General features: G+C 41.2%; 1 protein-coding gene across 3 annotated transcripts in view; it reads left to right on the forward strand.

The window, feature by feature from the left end:
• SPAG6 (sperm associated antigen 6) overlaps positions 1–23,398 on the forward strand; it is a 54,686-nt gene that overhangs the window by 15,076 nt on the left and 16,212 nt on the right. For all 3 annotated transcript variants that reach the window (XM_014608953.3, XM_059729070.1, XM_019497681.2), the window contains 5 exons: positions 6,968–7,134; positions 14,875–15,058; positions 19,383–19,588; positions 20,477–20,650; positions 23,029–23,181. In XM_014608953.3, coding sequence (XP_014464439.2) covers positions 6,968–7,134; positions 14,875–15,058; positions 19,383–19,588; positions 20,477–20,650; positions 23,029–23,181 — 884 coding nt within the window. The remainder of the gene's footprint in view (positions 1–6,967; positions 7,135–14,874; positions 15,059–19,382; positions 19,589–20,476; positions 20,651–23,028; positions 23,182–23,398) is intronic.

The following is a 23,398-nucleotide window of genomic DNA, read 5'->3' on the forward strand; positions in this document are numbered from 1 at the left end:
AAGGGTGGTGGCTAGGAAATCTTTGGGGTGTGGTGCAGGTAGACTTTGCTCTAGGTGTGAAGGTGAAAAGCATCAGGGTCTGTTTGGCCAGAAGAAAATCAATAGACAAACTCAATAGAAACAGATCCTTGGGAAGTTGCTAGGTAGTGGTTTGTTAAAGGAAGGAGCTTGGATAATAGTTTGCTTGATATAATTGGGGTGGCTTGCAGGAATAAAAATTACTTGCTCAATATTGCAGCCATTATTTATATACCATGAGCCTTTACTCTTGTGGAGGTCCCTGGCAAGAGTCCTATTACCTTCAAGAGGAACAAGGTTGGGCCCCAGACAGGAATGATGTACCTTTTGGGTGCATCTACATGTGAAATTAGTGTGGCTGAATAAACTCCAGCACAGTAAACTCTGACCTGGCTCAACGTGCTGGAGGGCAGGGGCTTGCTGGGGCATGAGGGTGCTACAGTACAGGGCTAGCCAGCAGGCAGCCCCCACACTGAAGCACCCTTGTGCCCTAGCCCACCCCATCAGCGTCTGCACGTGCATTGAAGAGGAGTAAATAACTCCACCGTAGGATTGTACTTGTGTCTATCTTATGGCAGAGTTAATTAGTTTACTCAAACCTAATAGCACTACACGTGTAGATGCTGTTGTTTTACTGCGGAGCTAATTAGTCAGATCCACAGCAAATGTCTCTTGTAGATGTGTTAAGGGAGTCCATCCTGTGCAGACAGTGCTGTTGTCACCAAAACATGTGGAAAGAAAGCTGGATGTCTTTGCTCTTCCTATGGTCAAAATTGATTAACATGTATGATGTACCACCTGCAAGTAAACAATTGCAAACTTTTAATACTGAGAGTGAAATACTCTGTTATACTCAAGATGTGAGAAATCTTGGGAACTTGGGGCACCTTGAGGAGTTGATCTGTTGACTGAGGAGGGTTGAGACCACTAATAGATACTAGGCCTCCTTCATTCTGTGGAGGGAGATTTAATTTTTGTTCTGTATGCATGGCATAATCTAGGATTGCATAATGTCCTTAGTCCTCTCTGAATGCCCTGCTGAGGTGAATAGTTAGTTTGTACAACAAACAGAATAGAGTGTCTGGTGTGAGAAGGTTTCTTTGTGCTAACTTTTTGCCATCATTTTTTGTTCAGTACCTTTTGTCACTTTCAGGCACCACTCTTGGAAAATATGTTCTCCTTTAGGACTATCACTATTTCTACTTTTTGTTTCTCAACTTTTTCCATCCTATATTAATTTTTCCCCATTTTCCATCTTGTTACCTGTCTTCTCACTGCATTTTTCCTTCAGTAGCTCTCACTTTCTGCAAGAGTTTTCTGAATGGGCTTCATTCTCATTATTTTCCCTGCTTCACAACCAAAATGATCATCAGTGAAATATTTTTTGCTGGTCCTTAGAGTATCATCACTTGGTTTAGTATTAATTTTCCAATGGGCAGGGTAGTTTACTCCTTTCTGAGCCATTTTTTTAGGCTCAAGTTCTCTCTATGTTGTAGAAGACAAATTTATATTAGAAGATGTTCTTCAAATGCATTTCTGTGTTTTCAAGACAATGTGTGGTCTTGACATGCATTTAAAAAAATGTAGACATACATTTAAAAAAAAGAAGAAATGTTTTGTTCTACAGAATCAGGATGTGTCAGACAGGCCACAAGCCTGATCTCAGTCTGGCTTCCGGACTCTTTTGGTCTAGACTGTTTTAAGTTCTGTTTCAGTCAAAGTTACATCTGCTCCAAAACGTTAACAGGTTTGAGTCTGAAGACCACTCACATATACATACTGATATGCAGGTTTGGATAATGTCTAGGAATGCTCTGTTGGTGACTGACCAGGAGCATTTAATAGAATATGACTTTGAAAGAGTGGTGTATATTTCATTCTGTGATTAGCGGAGCTGGAAGTGAAAGTGGTTAAGAAAATATGGACAAAAATTCTGTGGCTGGAAAATGGCAATTCACCAAAATCAAAATTTCTCCTACAACTTACCATGTTGGACAAAATTTCTTTTAGAAAACATCTTTGGTTCAGAGTGAAGTTTCTAGTCAAAACAAGAGTGAGAGAGAGCAACAGAAAGCAACTTTCCCCCGAGGTCCTGAACAATTCTTGCTCACGCTGTGGGAATTCTGTGTTGTTTCAGTCCTGGAGTACATCAGCATGTAACATATCACTTTAGACAGGAAACATAACAGAACATTCTTGGATGTGAACCCAATATCTTTTCATGCAGCAGTAATAGGGATTTGTCAGAGGATAAAGCTATAAAATAATTAATGAGCACTTAAGATCTTTGGGGTAGGCACTGTCTTTGGGGTAGGCACCGAGCACATTTTGAAATGGTGTATGATTTATATAATAATGCTGGTAAAGATCTTTCTGGCCAATCTGTGAGAAGATATTCGTTTGGTGGCCAACTTGTGTCTCCTGTGGAGTGGTGAGTGAAATTCTCATTGACTCCAGCATATTGGAGGATCAGACCTTGGTTTGTTAGGACTCCTGAGCCCTGTTCCTACTTCTGTTGGGCCATGTCAAATGATGGTATGGAGATTGCAATTGTCTCATTCAAAAGAGAATTTGATGTAATATTAACTACAGAGTCATTAACTATCTGGTGACTCCATAATGTCATGCAGCGATTACAATTTAAATGTTTTCTCTTTGTAGGGACTTGTGAATATTTCACCTAGTGCCCATACCTGCTGGGTATGGGCAGTAGTGCCCACCAGAGTAGTTAAACACCAACTCTTGAAGCAAATGTTCTGAGATGAGGTGACCTCTAGTGCCTCAGGGCACTTTTACACTCTGAGAACCACTCTAAAGCGCTATCGTGTCTTGTGTATAGTGTCCCCATGCTTCAAGATTTAGACTTTTTGGGTTAGTCCTGCTCCCAGAAACTTTCATGATAAGGGTGGGGTCAAATGGTGGGTTTTGTTTTTCCAGAGGTGGGGGAACATTCTATGTGTTTTTTTCTGAGGGAGACCTATTGCTGAGTGGTTTGTAGGGCCTTTCTATGTTAAATAATAGTTATTGGGCAGACACATTGAGATATGACAGGCATCAAAGAATTTGGTTTAAAACAAATTAGGGTCTGTGTCTGTAGTGCCACTGGAACCACTGTTGGGCTTAGAGGCTTCACTAGTTATGAGAACCTCAGCTCCAGGGGCTAAACACCCTGTGACAGTTTCATTGGTGCTAAGCCTGAATTCATCTCTTCAGAAAATCTTGAGTGCATGCCTTTGAGGATAGGATAGATTTGGTACAGAGTTGGTAATAGTGGGTACATCTACACGACACACATACTGCCTAATTAGGTCCACAGTGAAGTGTCAGTGTCTACACGAGCTGTGCTATTAAGCGGAGTAAATTAATTAACTCCACCATAGGATAGCACTGCCCATCACAAGTACTATTCTATGGGAGAGTTATCTACTCTGCCACAATGCACATGTAGATGGTGACCAGAGCTAGCTGGGGCACAAGGGTGCTACAGTGTGGGGCTGCCTGCTGGATACCTGTAGCACCCTTGTGCCCCAGCCAACGCCTCTGCAGCACCTCGAGCCAGGCAGGAACAACCCTGGGCTTGCAGACTGACCCCCAGGGTCCCCGGCAGCCACTGCTCTGGTTCAACGTGATGCAGTCCCAGGTGCATGCATAAACACTGCACCCAGGAGCAATAAACTCCAGCATGAACTGTGCTGGAGTTTATCTTGTCACATTAATATTCACATGTAGACATACCCAGTCTGTCTCTATATTACGCAGCCACATAATCTATCTCTAACTTGTCTTCGTTCTTAATCTCAATTTCCCTTTGTCTTTTGTCAAGATGTGCTTGTCTAACTAACACCAGTGGGCGTGTGTAGACGAAACAGGGGCCCTAAATTGAAGTGGTGGGTTTTAAAAAACACTGCTTCAATTTAGGGCTGATTAAACCTCTGTGTCGTGCACACACCCCGCTGACTTACCTGTCTCTTCAGCAGGGAGGGGAGAATGAGTTGCTGGCAGGCAGTGCGGTCCTTGGCCTGTGGTGGAGGGCTGTTTCTTCCCTCCATGGTAGCTGCAGCCCGCCCCCCCAGGGGGCACCTGCCTGCAGGCACCCAGCTTGGGCGGTCCTGGGGAATACCGCAGCTGCGGAGGGAAGCACCGGGCCCCTGTGCAGCTCAGGCAGTCTCCAAGGGGAAAAAAAGAAAAATCAGGGTCACCACTTTTCTTGGGTGGAGCTGCTTTCCTGGGTTACTGTCGGACTGCCTGCAGGACTTCCTGCAGAGTTGTAGAGCTGCATGGAGCCTGGTGCTTTGCTCCATGGCTGTAGGGCCAGCAAACTAAAACTCAAAGGAGTTGAGCACCCCAAGTCATTTCAGACACATTACCCCACCAAATTTCCTACAGTGGCTGGAATTAATGCACAACATGCTGCCAAGGCATGCAAAAACTAACACCATTAAAGTGGTGCAAGAGCATTTAGCCCACTTTAAAGTGTCGTGCACACATGCCTCTCGTTTTTTCTATACATGGCCAGTGTGTACCATTTGCCAACAGACAATTCTAAATTTTTCAGTCATGTTATCATCACAAGACTCTGAAAGAGAACTTATTCCATTATGGAACCTCAACATAGTGTTGACAAAGTTGATGAACTTTTGAAGTCCCTGTGAGTACTCCCTTTTGTTCCCCTTGTTGCTATAGACAGGGTGTGTTGACGTGACACACTTACTGTGCAGTAGCCTAATAACTCTGCACAGTTGTGTGCTGGTCACAAACCATGCGAATAAGCTACTACATAGTGTCATTAGGCTACTGTGCATTAATGGTCACAAAAAACCTTGCACTGGTGCTACTGCATAGTAAATGTAGTTACTGCACATTCAGTTAGTACTTCATTAAGGAAGTACTAAACTAAATGTGCAGTAACTACAGCTCATTAATGAATGTGTAGACATGACCACATTAGACTACATCCTTAGCTGGTGAAAACTAGTATAACTGAAAGAACTGAAGTAATTGGTATATATATGTAGCCATGACCCTGAATGAGTGAGCTGGGCTCAGCACTCATGCCACTTTATGAGCCATTGCTTTTCAGCTGGGGTTCTTACAGTTTGGGAGCATTAAGTAACACATCTTACCAGTATTAACACTTGGAGGAAACATTTTCAAAGAATCACTACTAGTGTGGTAAGCATAGTCTCCTCCCTTTCAAATTGTTTAATCTAGGCATTATGGATTTATTTATATTTTTTAATTATCATTTGTGATTCTGATGGATAATAAATGTTTCTTATGAAATTATTTTATCTCTCTGCCTATTTTCAGGAACAATGTATCCAAACTCTACAGTCAGCAGTGTACATATTTTATGTATACTCCTTGGGTTAGGGACTCTACCTTTTTTATAGCTATGGACAGGCATTCATTTCTACAAGTAGAAAAGTAACCCAGGAGTTGGAGCATACATGTGTTCCAGCCCCCTGGATGGAAAGCTTCACAGGCAAGCTCTCCAGCCAAGGGGCACTAGGGCTAGGGACAGAAATTACACATAAATGGATATAAGTGATCAGAAACTGGTTTAGATCTATAACACAACAGAAGTTCAGTGCACATAAATTGTTTTCAGAATGGCTGAAACTAGTTTAAGATAAACCTGGATGTATGTAGTAACAGAATTGACTTATTTAATTTAAATCAGTTTTTTGAACTTCTGCTCCAGAGCCACTCCAGATTCAAGTTAACTCACAGTCCCCCAGCATCCCAGGATGCTTTGCACCTTCCCAGCAAGCCTCCCGTCACAGAATGGACAGCCTAGCCTTGGCCCAAGTTGTCTGCTCCAGCAGAGCAGGAAGGTGTGCTCTAGCATCTTTTGGCTTCTGGCCTGAGACACTGCTGGCATATGGCTGCATTTTCAGAATCAAAAGTGAATGTCTGTTCACTTGCTTGTCAGTTCAATCTACGCTGCTTAGACTAACCTGCAAAGATTGAATTGATTCAGCCTTAGGCTTTTTGACTGTCTGTACTGCACCCTGGACCACCCTCACCCTTAGGGAAGCCAGTTAATTGACAGCCTGCTCTATGCTCTGTCTGGGAGGGGGGCAGGCTCCCAGTTGGTAGTTAAGCGCAGCTGTCCCAGACAGAGGGGGAGGGTTTCAGCCCCTAGTGTTCACCCTCCCTTCCTTGGAAGGAGGAAAAGAAAACAGAGAATGGTAGGATATTAGGTGTCCTCTGCATTTGAGAGATGTGTACAACCATTCAAGTTAGGTCAGGAACAGTGAGATTTTCCTCATAGGTGTCTGATTTAACTTGCAGAAGAGCCTTTTCTCTTCCACAAGAAATCTCTTGAATGGCTATGCACCCTCTTTTAGTGCTGGGCTTTTCTCCCAGCACAAATGTAATGCCTATTCATGGTCTATGTTTGGCTAGCACATTGTGGACACCACCATAATGAAATAATAAATAATTATTATAATGACATTTTAATAAATCTTCTATCTAGCGAGCAATATATTACAGCTATCGCTTCCCAAATTAGTCACTTTATAATATATGTAATGTAATCTGGTATAATTCCATCAAGAGGTTGAGGTAGCTGTATAAATCATGAGTGACATGCTAATGTTTAATCACCAGGAGCCCAAGATAGAATTTCCTGTGTATATTTACATTTCCTTGTTAACATATTTGTTATATTTTTAAAATACAGATTAAAGCAGCTTGAGTTTGTAAATGTTTCTGATTATATTTAAAAATTAATTAATGTTGTGGAAAAGAAGCAGGAACATTATAGATTATTAGCAAGAATGTCAGGTTTGCTTTCTATGGAGTATATGAACTAGTACATACTTCCCACAATATATACTCTAAGTGTGTATATATAACAGGTTTTTTATGAAAGAACCCACAGGTATTTATATAGATCTCTGCTTACTGTGTGGCCTTTTTTCTTCCCAATGTAACTCAGGTGTAATGTCTTTGCTGAGGCCTCTTCTGCTGGATGTGGTCCCAACTATTCAACAGACGGCTGCTTTGGCTCTTGGGAGACTCGCCAATTATAATGATGACCTGGCAGAGGCAGTTGTTAAAGGAGACATTCTTCCACAGCTTGTGTATTCATTGGCTGAGCAGAACGTAAGAAATTGTGATTTTCTCAAGTAATACTTATTTAACTGCTAGCTAAGTGGGAAAAAAAAATCTCAGTCAAATATCTTTATTTAAGTGCAGCAATATTTGCACTTAAAGTTATGGACAAAATGTGCATTGAACTTCTGATAGAAAGTCAGATTGAATGAATTGTGTTAATAATTGTGACTTAGTAAAATGTTAAAAAATCTACTAATTCTTGACTCATTAACTGGAATATATATAAGGTTTTTTTCTAAATTGTTAAATAATGTTTTGTAAGAGGCTGATTTTTAAATGAAATATTTAGATGTGCTGTACTGATAATTGGTTCAGATTGGTTATTAATATCAAAATGTTGTAAGGTGAATATAAATTTAATAGATTTCATAGATTTCATAGACATTAAGGCTGGAAGGGACCTCAGAAGATCAAGTCCAGTCCCCTGTCCTGGGGCAGGAAGTCAGCGGGGTCACAAGATCCCAGCAAGATAAACATCCAATTGACTCTTAAAGGAGTTCAGAGTAGGTGCTGGCACCACCTCTGGCAGCAGTCTGTTCCAGACCTTGGGGGCTCAGACAGTAAAGAAGTTCTTCCTTATGTCCAGCCTGAAATGGTCTTGGAGGAGTTTGTGACCGTTTGACCTTGTCATCCCATGGGGCTCTCTGGTGAACAGATGTTCCCCCAGATCCTGATGTACACCCCTTATATACTTATAGGCAGCCACCAGATCACCCCTGAGCCTGCGCTTTTCCAGGCTGAAGAGTTCCATAGCTCTCAGCCTCTCATCATAAGGCCTGTTTTCTGAGCCTGTCAAGATTAGCCTGGATCATCATCCTGTCATCAGGTGTCATCATCCTGTCATCGCTTTACCCCGAAGTTTAGTGTCATCAGTGAACTTTGCCAGTCAGCTTCTGGTACCAATGTCCACATCATTAATGAAGATGTTGAAAAGAATAGGCCCAAGGATGGAGCCTCGGGGAACTGCACTGGTCATGGTGCACCACAATGATTGACTTCCATCAACTACTACTCTTTGGGTCCGACCTTGGAGCCAATTCCCCAGCCAGCGGACTGTGATGTAGCCGAGGCTGCAGTTGGCCAGTTTTTCTATGAGATGATCATGGGATACCAGATTGAAAACTTTTTTAAAATCAAGATATATGACATCAATCTCTTCTCCCTTGTCCAGGTGATATGTCACCTGGTCGTAGAAGGAGATGAGATTGGTCAGGCAAGACCTGCCCGCAACAAACCTGTGCTGGCTATCGCTTAGGAAGTTGCCTTCAGGCAGTTTGTCAAGAATGGTCTCTTTAGTGACTTTTATCAAGATCTTCCCTGGGATAAAGGTCAGACTGATGGGTTCCTCGGATCTACTTTCCGCTTTTTCTTGAAGATAGGCACCACGCTGGCCTTCTTCCAATCTTCGGGCACTTCACCTGAGCGCCATGAGTTCTCGAAGGCCAAGGCAGAGATGGAGCTAGGGCTAGCAACCAAAATTAAGGATAATAAAAAGTCCTTTTTCAAATACATAGGGAGTAAGAAGAAAGCACTGGATAACGTGGGGCCCCTACAGGATAGGCTTGGCAATCTGGTGATTGCAGCAAATGAAAAAGCTGACCTCTTTAATGAATTCTTTGCCTCCATATTCCTGAACAGGGACTGGGACAGCTCCCCCACTAGAATTACGGACAGACCCAGGGGAGGCACCACCATGCCTAGGTCAGGGATGACCTAGTTAGGGAACTTTTGGAGGGGCTGGATGTGTTTAAATCAGTAGGTCCAGATGCTCTTCACCCAAGGGTGCTTGGGGAATTGGCAGGGGTCATAGCGGGGCCCTCTATGAGCTCTTGTGGGGCACTGGCCAGGTACCAGAGGATTGGAAAAGGGCCAATGTGGTCCGCATTTACAAAAAGGGGAGAAAGGAGGACCCTGGCAATTATAGGCCAGTCAGTCCTACCTTGGTCCTCGGGAAGACCTTTGAGAAAATTATCAAGGAGCACATCTGCAAGGGCCCAGCACGGGAGTTAATGCTCAGGGGCAACCAACATGGGTTCATTGAGGGCAAGTCCTGCCTTATTCACCTGGTTTCTTTTTATGATCAGGTCACAAAGTCCCTGGACAGGGGTGTCAGGTGGATGTCATCTTCCTGAAATGTAAGAAGGCCTTTGACACAGTTTCCCACCACAGTCTCTTAAAAAAACTTGGTGACTGCGACATTGATGCCTACACAGTCAGATAGGTGGCAAACTGGCTAGATGGTCACGCCCAGCGAGTGGTGGTGGATAGGTCGTTTTCGACCTGAAGGGATGTGGGAAGTGGAGTTCCCAGAGCTTGGTCCTGGGGCCTGTATTGTTCAACATCTTTATCAGCGATCTGGATGTGGGTGTGGAATGCACGCTGTCCAAATTTTCTGACAACACCAAGTTGAGGGGCGAGGTGGGCATGCTGGAGGGGAGGGACAGAATCCAGCTAGATCTAGACAAATTACAGAGGTGGGCGGATGAGAATAGGATGGAATTCAATGCAGACAAGTGCAAGGTGCTGCATCTAGGGAGAAGGAACCAGCAACACATCCATAGGCTGAGGAACACCCTTCTTGTCAACACAGTGGCAGAAAGGGATCTTGGAGTCATTGTTGCCTCCAGGATGAACATGAGCCGCCAGTGCGAGGAAGGGGTCAGTAAGGCTAACTGCACCTTGTCATGCATCTACAGATGCATCACAAGCAGGTCTAGGGAGGTGATCCTTCCCCTATATGCGGTATTGGTCAGGTCACAGTTGGAGTACTGCATCCAGTTCTGGGCGCTGCACTTCAAGAGGGATGTGGCTAACCTTGAGAGGGTCCAGAGGAGGGCCACTTGCATGGTCAAGGGGCAGCAGGGCAGGCCCTATGAGGAGAGGGTAAAGGGCCTGAACCTATTCAGCCTCCACAAGAGAAGGGTGAAAGGGGCTCTGGTGGCCATTTACGAACTCACCAGGGGGAACCAGTGAGAATTGGGGGAGGCTCTGTTCCCCCGGGCACCACCCGGGGTTACTAGGAATAATGTCCACAAATGGTTAGAGAGAAGGTTCATGCTGGACATCAGGAGACATTACTTTACTGTTAGGGCTGCCAGGCTCTGGAATGGGCTCCCAAGTGAGGTGGTACTCTCTTCTACCTTGGGGGTCTTTAAGAGGAGGCTGGACAGATATTTGGCTGGGGTGATATGACCGTGGCACCCGTTCCTGCCCAGGGCAGAGGGTCAGACCTGATGATCTGTTTAAGTCCCTTCTGAACATAAGCACTATGTCACTAGGTCACTAAGATCCATGCCAATGGCAAAGCTATGATGCTTGCCAGCTCCTTCAGTACCCTGGGACGTAAGCAGTCTGGGCCAGCTGACTTGAAGGTGTCCATCCTCTCAAGGTGTTCCTTCACATGGTCAATGTTGATGAAGGATAACGATTCTCCTTCGCCCTGGCTGTCCCATACCATACTGAGCAGGGCCGTCCCTTGGGGCTGGTGAAAAACTGACGCAAAATGCTCGTTAAGCAGGTTGGCTTTTTTCTGGGCGTCGGTTGTCAGTAGTCCAATATGGTTTAGCAAGGGTCCAATGTTACCCTTGCTTTTCCTTTGGCTCCCCACATATCTAAAAAAGGACTTTTTATTGTCCTTGATACGTGTAGCCAGTTGGAGTTCAGTCACAGCCTTGGCTTTCTTTGGTTTGCTCCCTACAGGTTCGGACCAGTGCTGAGTACTCCTTTAGGGTGGATCCAGCCCTCCATTCTTTATAGGGCTTTCTTTTTAGATGCAGGAGGTCCGCTAGTTCCCTGCAGAGCCAAGGGGGCTGCTGTGCCCTTTTGCTGCCTTTCCTCCGAGACAGGATAGACATTACTTGAGCTTCCAGGACTCTTTCTGAACTCCCCTCCCCTTCAGGTTGAGGTCCCTTAGGGCCTCACCAACAAGCCTCCTGAGTTTGTCAAAGTCAGCTTTCCTGAAGTCAAGGACTTCTGCTTTGCTGACTGACTTGCCAGCTTTATGGCGCATGGTGATGGTGATCAGCTCATGGTTGTTGTCTCCCAGCTTCCCTTCGATAGTTAGGTCGCTGATTAAGTCATCCCCCATTGCCAGCGCCAGGTCTAGCAGTGATTTGCCTCTCGGTCCATAGACTTCTTGAGTCAGATAGAGCTCATCCACGCACGTGAGGAACCTTTGCGACTGTTTGGATGTGGCCGAGTACTCTTCCCATTGAACTTCTGTGATCCTGTATGTAGCCAATATACCCAAATAGGAGCATTTGGAAATTTGCAGCAGAAGAAATATTACATCAAATTACTGGCACTAACACAGTAACATACATTAAAAGGTTTTGATCTTCATGTTTGTCAAATAAAATATCATGTAATGTAGTGGAAATAAACCTGGCAGGTTCTCTTCCCTTACATACCTCTTACCATTTTCCTATACTTTTTGGATGAGTTCCAATGTTTGTTTCCTAACCTAGGTTAACTTTCAGATGTACCTCCTGATAACCAGAAAAGCAGATATTTTTTAAATTGTGGCCATATTTTAACTGTATTTAGTTTGTAGCTTTGGTTTCTTAGGATGTGTCTACACTTTCACTAATGTGTCTACTGCATTTAAGTTTAGTACCTGTCATATGAGGTACTAAATAAAGGCACAGTAGATGTGCTAAGTAGCTGTGTTAAGTACTAAGAAAGATTTTCATTGTTACTCTTAGGAGAAGTATGGCTTTAGTCATAATAAAATATGATAATAAATGATACTTGGTAATATCAAAATAAACTTTTGTTCATTCCAGTATGCCAGGACTATATGAAAGGTAAAGTAAGGCTTTTATTAGACAAAGTTATAAGCAATTGGTTAATTTAACTGTATTTATAAGAAAGAGAATTACAGTCATTTCCTTATCTTGTTTATTTGAAAAAAAACTGCACAAAGTTAATATGGTTGTCATGATGTCTATCTTTCATGTTACTATCTTATCTGTGCTGTTGGTGTGTCTGGGAGACAGTCATGATTTAAAATCACTTGGGACATCAGCAAGATTAGTGTAAGGTCATGGAAAGCCTACTGTGCTTTAGTGATTGAGGGCAAGTGATGGAAACTAATTATCCAGTTCATCCAGAGTTTAGGAATACACAGAACTAACTTGATAATTCCTGTGGGCCAAAAGAGCACATATCTATTCTGTTCACTTCTATATATATATAGAAAGGATCAGATTCTCCAAACACTATGTAAAACTTTTCCTTCTGTACATGTACCCACTAAACAGGATCAGACCTTAAATCAGAGTTTTGTCAACTAAGTGGAGAAAAGTAAAAAGATCATATTGTATTCAAAACTTATTTATGAATGTGTTTTATTTAAAAAAAAATATTCTGAATCACAGTAACCCCTAAAAGTATGTCTGCTTGCCCAAAACCTAATTATTTACTAGGAATTGCACAGGCATGCACACATGCACAGACATACACACATGTACATATGTACTAGGGCAAATCCTCTATTGCTATACATTGTCATGGCTCTGTTGACTTAATAGTGCTATGACAATTTACAGAAGCCCAACCTTTTCTCCCCTTCAGGCCGGATTGATAGTGCTCAGTCCATCTGTAGGTTGGATATGGCCAGAGGGCCCGATTTAGCATTCAGGGCTGTGGGGTGGGGCCTTATCCAGTCGTGTGGGGAGGTTGGGGAGCCACACTACCCTGATTAGGCCCTGCAGGGGAAGGGGGCCTGCCCCAGCCTCTATCTGACCACAGGGGGCAAGGGGACATGGCCTGGCTCTGATCCAGTCACAGTGGGGAGAAGGGGCTTGGACCGGCCCTAATCCAGCCAAGTTGGGGGGTGAAGGTGTGACCTGGCCCCGATTGGGCCCTGTGGGGCTTGGGAATTTGGCAGCAGGGGGAGGGGTTGGGAGTATTACTTGCCACTGCTACCATGCCACCAAATTTCCCTACCCATGGGGGGCCTTGTGGGTTGGATGGCATGGCTCTGCAGGCTGCATTTGGCCTGCAGGTTGGAGGTTGAGCCCTGTTCTAGTCACCAGAACACCGCTCCAGAATGTGGAAGAGCTGAGGTCAATTCCTTCCTCTGCCCATGGAGAGTCCAACCCACATTTCCCACCAGAGTGCCCTCACCAGCAGACTGGTGTCGGCACAGAGTCACGCACAGTCTCTTCCTGGTCTCATGAATCTCATGCTTTGCAACACAGTGGCACAGCATCATCAAGAAAGGTAGAGCGACTGCCCTCTCCTCCCCGCCCACACCCATTAGACCAGGGCAGCCTGTAGTTTGGTGGTGAGATTACTTTCCTGTGAGCTAGGAGGTGTGGCTTGAATGCCCTGTGGGGTTTCAGATTAGGATGGGGAGTGTTCTAATTACTAGGATGTTGCACAGGAGAAATTATTTCTACATCCCTATTTTTAAAAGAAAAGAGTAGCCACTCCCACTCTTGTGTGGACCTCAAAGTTGTTGTTCTTGTTTTTGTGTGCTCTGAGAACACCTACTGGATCAAGCCTTTTGAGGGAGATAGAGGAATGCAATGGTTTTCAGCCTTTATAGATTCAAGGCATCTGTTTAAACTTAAGGCACCCTCCCATAGCTTGTGAGGATTGGGTGGCACTCCTAAGGCTGGGGGGACACAGCAACCACCCGCAGGCAGCAACGCAGCCGTTAGCAGCAAGGGCGGGCCAAGTGGGGACCGTCCACAGGCAGCCATGGCAGTGTTGGGGGGGGGTCCCCCGTAGCTGGACACACGGAAGTGCCAGCGGTGCACGCAGAAGTGGCAGTGGCACTTTTTGGGGGGGAGGGGGTGAGCACCAGTGCTCCACGTGCACCCCCTGCCCATCATCTAAGCCAAGAGCACTCACTCTCGGGGGGGGGGGCATGTGCACCCCCAGGCACCCCCTATGTGTCACCTATGGTGGCAGCCCATTTCAAAAACTTATACAGTGCTTACATCTTTGCAGAGGGGCCAAGCAGCAGGGGTGCAGGAATGGCTAGGCAAGAACCGAGCCTGAGCCCACACTTATCTGCTTGTCTCCTTGCACCCCAAAGCAGCCTTCGAAGGATCTTGCAGCACGCCTGGGTGCCTGAGTACACTGGTTGAGAATCATTGACCTAATAAAATCTAGAGTAGTAATTGTCAATTATAGTGCTGCAGCATTGTAATTACTATTAGCACTGTTATGTGTGCAAACACCTACATATGATTCACAAGATAAACTCAGAGATTTCAAATAGGATTCCAGAATATCAAAAATGTGTGGTCTGTTGTGTTCTCTATGAAGTCTTTGCAACAGAAGAATTGTTCTATTATTTTTCCATAGTCAAGAAACAAGTGACAGCTAAGAGCTGGCATTTTCCAAGGGGTGCATTGAATATGAAAAAGTTGAGAACCACTAATCTAGACACCAAGCTGCTCTATCCTGTCAAGACAGGGATGCTACTTTGCTTGCATTAAAACAGAACTTTTCAGTTGCCCAGGAACTTCAAGGTCAAAAGCTGAGAAGCCTATTGTCAAAATCCTGGATTATGTGTTCTCTATGGCAGGGCACTGTACACAAATGAATTGTTTCTGCTTTGCCTTGTACATTGGAGTCCTAATTTGGGTCCTTCTGTACTACTGCAGTAGAGACTTATCACTAATAATGCAATTTCATTTTCTATGTCCTAGTTGCTTGTTTTTTGAAGCAGCAAATGTTAGTAAAAATAAGATATCCTTCTCTATTTTTTAGCGTTTTTATAAGAAAGCAGCTGCATTTGTGTTAAGAGCAGTTGGTAAACATTCTCCTCAACTTGCCCAAGCAATAGTTGATTGTGGAGCACTGGATACACTTGTGATTTGCTTGGAAGATTTTGACCCAGGAGTAAAGGAAGCTGCATCTTGGGCACTTGGATATATTGCAAGACATAATTCAGGTAACAGGGTTTTATGTGTGCTTTCATATTAAAATTGCTTAAAAGTGATAACAAACTGTAATAAGAAGTTTCTTGTAATTTATAACTCAAAAAATATTTGTTGTCCTTGTAAGGAAACCAGTCTCCTCCCTGCATTTTATGTCCATCTTTCTGCTGATGAAAACTCTTTGCATTGCCTAGCTCACCCCCTCACATTTCATTTTTCTGCAGTCATGCTTCTACTTTTACCTATCCAACTACTTATGCACTTTCTGCATGTATTAGTGACTGCACTTCGTATTATACTCCCTCTTATATTCCATCCTCTATGGTACCATCCACCCTCCTACCCCAAAAGTTTTATTTAGCCCGTTTTTTCCTCCTTTCCTTTTATCTTTACCATTATTATGAATTGCCATTTTTTACGCTAACTATGTTCAAATGTTCATGTTTGACACCTTCTTAGGACTGATATAAAGTGTAGTAAAGTCAAAGGACAAACTTTGACTTCACTGAGCATTGGATCAAGCTCTTATTGACTTCCACCTGCTTGCCTTTTACTTTTCCTAGTTGAGTGAATTTAGGCATGTAACCTCTTCCTTTAGATGAATATCTCAAGGCGTAAGTGCTTGTTGGGAGCAAGAGAAGAACCCTTACCTGAACTCAATTCCCTCCATCTCCCTTGTTGACATAGACCTTCCACTGCTTCCATGGTCTGTAATCTCAGTGTCATATTTGACTCTGTACTTTTCTTATTGTTCTGTTTTCCATCTCTGCACGTGTGCTTGTTACCAACTCTGTAAAAGTGCCCAAGCTTCACTCTACCTCGGATGAAACCTTCTGTTTTAATTTTTGACAATAGCAGCTCCTTTTTACAGGCCTCTCAGGTCCCAGCACATGCAAAATAATACTGTCTATTTACTTGCATGTACAGACAAGCACTTTCACATCCATTCATTTTTCTTGTCATCAGACCCTGTCCTCCTCTCGCTCCGTGAAATCCTGCCACTTCTTTGCAGAGGATGCTGCCTTTGCAGTTCCTTGTGCCTGGATCACCTGTGTTCTATGTTTTTGTCTCTGTTTGTTTTCAAAACTACATCTGGAAAAATATTTTTTTTCTCTCCTTAACCCTTTCCCCACGCAGCTTAAACTTTGCAGCTGTATATTTTAATTTGTGTGTGGTTAGAGGGCAACTCCTTTGGAGGAAAGACACTATGCAAAGTGAAGATGTATTCAGCAGTAAAGAGATATGGCCAGGTGCCCAGGGCACAGGGACAATGGTGAATTTCAGTTGCTGCTGTGCTGCTGTCATGATCGCAATTACACTTTTTAAGCAAAAAAAAAATGCTTTTACATGTGCACTTTGCAAACAAACACAAGCAAATGAAAGGGTTTCTGAAAACAGATGATCAGTGTTCTTTGACCACTGTTCTCTTCTACATTTTGGCAGGACTCAAGGTAGGTTGTATAGAATTGAAGACTATATAGGCAAAAACGGTCATTTGGCCTGTCATATAGAGAGAGTACAGATCTCATGACAGTGTGTGCAAAGTATTTGTTGGCATAGTGGGGGACTGGTGGGATTGTGGGCATGAGAAGCAGGTGAAATGGTGGGATTGTGCATGGCAATGAGGATAGGTAGTTGAATGAACAGGAAATGAACTGTTGGAATATTGCAAATGTCCTTAAATGCTGACATGAGCAAACATGAGGCCTGATATCTGCCCCACCTCAAAGTTGGAAAACCTCCACAAATGTACTTCACAGAGATGCCTCCGTGATTTTTTGTTGTTGTTAGTTTGCACATTCCTCTCCCTAAAGTATAGGTCACAGGGACCATCCACAAGCTCGTGAATCTTTGGGAACCAAAGGGAGTCCCAGGTCTTCTAACTTCTCACAGTCTCTGAGGATCCTTCATTTCTCTCCCTCAAAGACAGCAATGATGTGAAAGCTTCTGTAAAAGACTCTTTTTTAAATGGAGTTCCACCACCCATGTCATGCCCAGGCTGCGTTACATTTTTCTTTTTGATTATTTTAGGAATGGGAAGAGGGGGATGAGCTGAAAACCTTACTGAGGAACCTTGCCTCAGTCTGCTAACTCCTCTACCAACCCAACTATAGTGGGCCCATATCCTGGGTAGGTTGCTGCATGATTGGTGCCTATACAAAGTATGGCTCTAGTAATTTAAATGATTTTCTCTTACAAACAGTGTTGAAAAAAACTGATACATATTTAAATAGGACAAAAAGTAATGATCAGTATTTAAATAGTTCTTACTCGTGCATCTTCAGAACAGATTTATACCAAATCAAATTTCGTTTTTGCTCTTTTTTAAATTTTGTGGATTTATTTTTTCATTTTAAACTAAAGTTTTTGGATTTAGTTGTTATGCTAAAATATGCCACTTCTCTTCTTCCTCATTGTTTATGAAAGAGGTTGATGGTATCCTGACAATAAGGAATTAAATATTTTTTTTTTCAGCAGCATCACCTGTCTTCTTGAAGTGATGTCCTTGGCATCATCTTGGCAGTCTTCAGGCAATTGAAAGGGTGGCTTTCAAGTGGCTTCTAAGGAGTTTGTTACATTAGTCAGCTAGTTAGTTGGACTACCTGTCTTTATGATTCTCAAAATCCTTTCTCTTTAACAGAGTGTTTATTAGAAGTAATTTTGTGTTTATGTCATATAATATATCATACTAAAACACATTTTGGAAGAGATGCAAATATTGCTTTTGTATGTTTAATGTATTTTTACTGAAAAAATGAGTATATTATGCCACTAACATTTTAGATGCATACTCATGTAACTTCTTGGGTAGATTAGGTTTTTGGTTTGTTTTTAATTAATGAATTGTGATGCATACTCTGACACAGTTATGTTGAAACCATAGCTCTACATATATATTTGTGACTGCTTTACCTTGGAGCTGTATGTAGCTGCCATGGATTATATAAATTAGGAATGTATGATGTGTGTGTATATGCACACCTAAACTAACTATTTTTCAAAATGGTTATTTGAAAAATAAACCATTGAAAATTAGTTCTGCAATAATCTCTTTAAAATATTTGTAGTCCTAATTTATTTATGAAAGGAGTATTCACGTTTTACGTAAAATCAATTGTATAATGTAAAAATAGTACTTTCAACACATATTAGAGTGTGCATGAATGGTCGACCAGTTCAAAAAATGTATCTAGTTACGAAGATTATTTAGGTATTAACACAGAAGACACAGGCAGTGTAATGATGACATGACTACACATAATTCATGAAAATTCATGTTATATGTAACCTAATATGCAAGCTCTTTCTTAATATGAAAAGCTTTTATTGATGGATAGTAAATTAAAAGCTAAGTTAGGTCCTTGAAATACAATAGCCATATGTTGCCATGGTGCTGTAAGCCAAGTTAAATGTTAAAGATAAGAATGGATGTGCATAGCAAGAAGACATAGAAAAGCCTTATTTTAAGAATCTAATAGGTCATTTGAATTTAATGCAATTGTATCCATTTTCAACATCTTAAAATAGCATAGCTTGGCTGTCATGTAATTTTTGTTCTCGTTATCCAATAATTTCTTATTTCAGTATTGTGATTAATGTCAAATATAGCAGAGGGCTAATATATTTCTAATAATGTAATTCTTGAATATGTCAGCTAATCATGTTTTTTGAATTAAGATGCAGTTAGCTACTGAACTCAAACAGGATGACACACAATACTTCTCAGTTAACTAAATATACATTATAACATTTGTATTTAAAGTCATCAAAATGTTATTTTTTCAAATGCATGACAGCACATCCTAATTTTGCTCTGGTAACAAATCAAGTTGCATTTTCAATTAATTGTGTAAAAAAAAATATTTTTAAAAAATGTATATAGCTCTATTTGATATAACCATGTTATACTTACATAAACAGGACAAAATACTGTTTAATTAGGGTGGTTGGTAAAAATTTGGTACTTTGGCTTTCTCTGTTGTTGTTAGCCATGCATAAAATGCTTGCCTATTGATCAGAGCAGAATAACCAGGGCTTAAACAGCTGACATCTGCTTACTTTAAAAAAAAAAACCCACACAGAATAACAAACCATCTCAGCCTAATCTACCTCAAATGTGTGCATGTAAATGGGGGTCCATCTATTGACCTGTATTCTTTTCAGTTGTGGATTGGTCCACATGGTTTATGAAACCAGGAGGGCTGATTTGAAATGCAGATGTCGAGACAGTGAAGTACTCCCTCCCCTTTTTTCTTTGCTGTATCTGTCAGGGTGAAAAATGGCTTGCACAAGGGTCAGTCACCCATACTCACTTAATTACTTTTCTTGGACCTACAGAACTGTCACAGGCTGTGGTGGATGCAGGAGCTGTTCCTCTTTTAGTACTCTGCATCCTGGAGCCAGAAATTGCTTTGAAAAGGATTGCTGCTTCAGCCCTCAGTGATATTTCAAAGCATTCTCCAGAGTTAGCACAGACGGTAGTAGATGCAGGGGCTATTGCCCACTTAGCTCAGATGATCCTGAACCCTGATGCTAAACTGAAGGTACTTTTAAAAATATTTTTTTCCAAATTGTACTAGGTATTATGTGTTACTAAGTCCGGACCATTGATACATATATTTATTTTTCAGAAGGGATTGTTTAAGCCTTAACAAAATATAGCTATGCAATTAACAAAGAGTGCTGACTGTTTTGTATGTGGTTATCATATGTATAGGAGCACTAACTCTTCAGAAAGGAACAGTTAAAAACTAGTCTTTTAAATTAATAACACTTGTTTACTAGACCAGCATTGCTTAGAGAAGATCATGTAGCAATATTTTAAGGAATAAATTCAGTACTCTACATAAACCCGTCAGTTTACTTAAAACATTTGTTAGATGTGGGTGATCTAGTTCCGAGGAAGTCAAGTTATACATTTCTCATTATATTATGAAAACATTTTAACTTAACAATGTATTTGAGAACACATTAAATCTCTGATTAAAACAGGTCTTGTTTAAGATTTTATATTTATAGTCTAGTTCACAAAAATATATTTCTATTTCTGTGTGCAGTTTTACTGTCTTATTTTAATAGCCTCAAGTAAGACAAATACTACTATTAATGAATATATCTAAGCACTTAGATGGAAATTTGTAGAATTTTTTTGTAGACTTTATTTTCTTTTAAATTGTAATATTAAATTAGCATTTCTTTTATAAGCAAACTTGAATGGCATAAGCAAATAAAAACTTTTATTTGGGAACTAGTGAAAACTCTCAGTTATTAGATGGATACGTGAATTGACGCAGTGAATTGTATAGTAGCTATGACTATGTATTTTCTGTTTTTGCTTTGTTTTTCTTGATGTAACATTTTGTGTACATGATGAGCATGAGTTGCAGGGTGTTTGCATAGCATTCATTTACAAACCAATTTTTGTTTACCAGCGTCAGGTGCTTTCAGCTCTAAGCCAAATAGCAAAGCATTCTGTGGATCTTGCAGAAATGGTGGTTGAAGCAGAAATTTTCCCAGTTGTACTCACATGCCTGAAGGACTCGGATGAATATGTTAAGAAAAATGCTGCAACTTTAATTAGAGAGATAGCAAAGCATACGCCTGAGGTAAAACCTTGAAAATGCAAATACAAGGTCACATCATTAGATTTTACACTTTAAATAAAATAGAGTATTATTCTGTCATTTCCTTTCAGAAAGGGAGGGCAAAAAGCACTATCAGGTTTCCGTTGGAAAAATATGGAAATGTTGGCTCATGTTCTGAGATGTGAATTGAATAAGAATTGGATTAGAAAAGGAGCAATATATTTACTTAGCTTTTATTTACCAGCAGGTGTCAGTGCAGTGAATGGATATTATGTTAACAATATCATCTGCCCCAAATATTAAAAATCCTAAGTCCCTAAGCCCTCCCTCCCCCAAATCATGAGACTGACTTAAAAATCATGTGATTTAAGAACAATATTACATTTAGTATGTTTCAAAATTTTCTTGGGGATCATCAAGCCTTTAGGTCATATTTTAATGGTTTTCCCCAAAACTGTGATGACTAGAATTTTTTTTAAATAGCAGTTTTGATTCTCACATAATCACATGAGTCTATGAATTAGGGTTTGAAAGAAACAAAACAAATATTTCCAGACTTGTTATTAAGTCATGAGAGTTGGCAACACCACATTGTAGCTTTCTAGAGACATGGGAGGTGTTTGCCAAGACAAGTATGAACTGAATAGGTTAAGCTTATAAATATTTATATGGACTTGGATCCTTCAGAGCATAACATTTGCATAAAAGCTTTTTAAAATGTGATGCTCTAATGTAATAAAAACTATTTAACATTAAAATGTGTCTATTTATGGAAGCCAATATTGCCAACCTCAGTCATACAAAAATTGTGTAAGTGAATTTAAAATCACAAGAGACATAAATCTGAGGTCTTTTTCCCCGCCTTCTGGCCTTTGAGCCTTTTGGTTACACCTGGGTCACATTTTTTTTTGCTTCTTTCTGTGCCCAGAAGGCTTAAGATCTTACTTTTAAAAAAAAATGAAAACTTGAGATTCTCAACTCCAGGAGTCACAGCTAGAAGCAAAAGGTCAAGACTTAAGATAACATTTTGATAGTTTAGCAATACTGGGTTCCTTTGTGAATGATTGCAACAACTTGCTCAAAGTAGGCTTTAAAAAGCCTCCTAATGAATCTCACTCACATTAGAAAGTCATAATCTACATGTTTGACTTCAGAATGATGGATATTGAGCCAGATTTATCTTCCAGTAACTCTACCAAAGAAACATGTCTTACAGTAGAGATAAATCCTCCCCACTGACTTTTCTGGAAAAGCCAGATATGACAGTCTCATGAGGAAGTTGTCCCCATTGTCTCTCATTGTACAGATACAATGGGATTGGTGCAGGGGTCAGAATGTGGGGAGTTGATGCATGTCCCCAACCCCCTCTGAGCTGTGGAGTGCATCTCCACAGGAGTCCCCTGCATCTGTATTCTCATGCTTATTGTGGTGAAAAAAGGCGAAAGAGGCTGTAGCAGCAGTCCTGGAGTGACGCTGCTGCTGCCCTACAACCTGAGGGGAGGAGGGTTCTCCTTTCCCTCTCTCATCTGCTCCAGGATTTGAGCCTAACTGACTGCATCCAAAAGCCCTGTAAAGAGCTCATATTTTTAAAGTAATAATTTTAAACGTTGGCTAACTAGCTGTTGCATTAATAATAATAGTCCTGTGTTTTAAACATTTTAGAACTTCAAGGCAAACACAGACTTAAGTTTAAAAAATGTTTATGTACTGCTTTGGGAAATCTGAAGAAAACTTAAATGCAGAGGAAAATACCATTCATGCAAACAGAATTGATTTAATCTTTAGGCACTGATAATGTCAGAAAACCTTGCAAATGCTGTTCTCAAAGTAATGTTAGAAATTATATCATTTGGAAAAAATGTAAATGAGAGTTTAATCTCTGGTAGGCATTAGGATCCTAGGCCTGCCTGGTTATAACTTACACCAAGACTGCTCAGAAAAAAATTACATGCACCTATTTTAAGGCTTCTTTTCACTGCCAGAATGGTGTAGTTGGGATTTAGTTTAAAATAATCTGGTTCTATATGTAAATTTCTACAAGTCATTAACATTTTAAGCTTTCATTTTTGTAGTTCTTGAGTAAATAGTAATAGAGTTTGGAATACAAAAGTCTATAACATTTAAAAACCAGCTTTCCTTGCAGTAAAGTTAATAGAAAATAGTAGCTAATGGCCACATGAATGTTTTGCTAGAATTTTTTATACCCATAAGGCCAAATAATGTACCTGATTAATTATTTTACTCCAGTTTTACACTAGTATAATTTGATTAGCAACAGTAGTATTGTGCCTGTTTATAAAAACAGAAGTGATACATTTAAAGATTGATGGAATATATTATTTTATGCTTATAGCTACTCTATGGTGTTTAATCACTCTAGTTCATCTTTTTATTTCCAGCTTTCACAGCTTATAGTTAATGCAGGAGGAATTGCTGCTGTGATTGATTGTATTGGCAACTGCAAAGGAAATGTCAGGCTGCCTGGCATCATGATGCTCGGTTATGTAGCAGCTCATTCAGAGAACCTGGCAATGGCAGTGATCATCTCCAAGGTTAGCTCTTCCTTTGTTTTCTTCCCGTAACCATTACAATGAGATTCTGAGGAGACACCAATTAATAGACCCCACAGATTTCTGGATGGAATGGTATAGTTCTCTGTTTTGTGTGTTCCTTGATCCTGATAACATTTTGGCTTGTGCATGACATTAAGCATGGGAGTAACTCCCCTGACATCAACATCTGGGTCTTTAGTTGTAGTTAAATATTTAT

Source organism: Alligator mississippiensis, chromosome 5 (genome assembly GCF_030867095.1).
Source record: "Alligator mississippiensis isolate rAllMis1 chromosome 5, rAllMis1, whole genome shotgun sequence".
NCBI lineage: Eukaryota > Metazoa > Chordata > Crocodylia > Alligatoridae > Alligator > Alligator mississippiensis.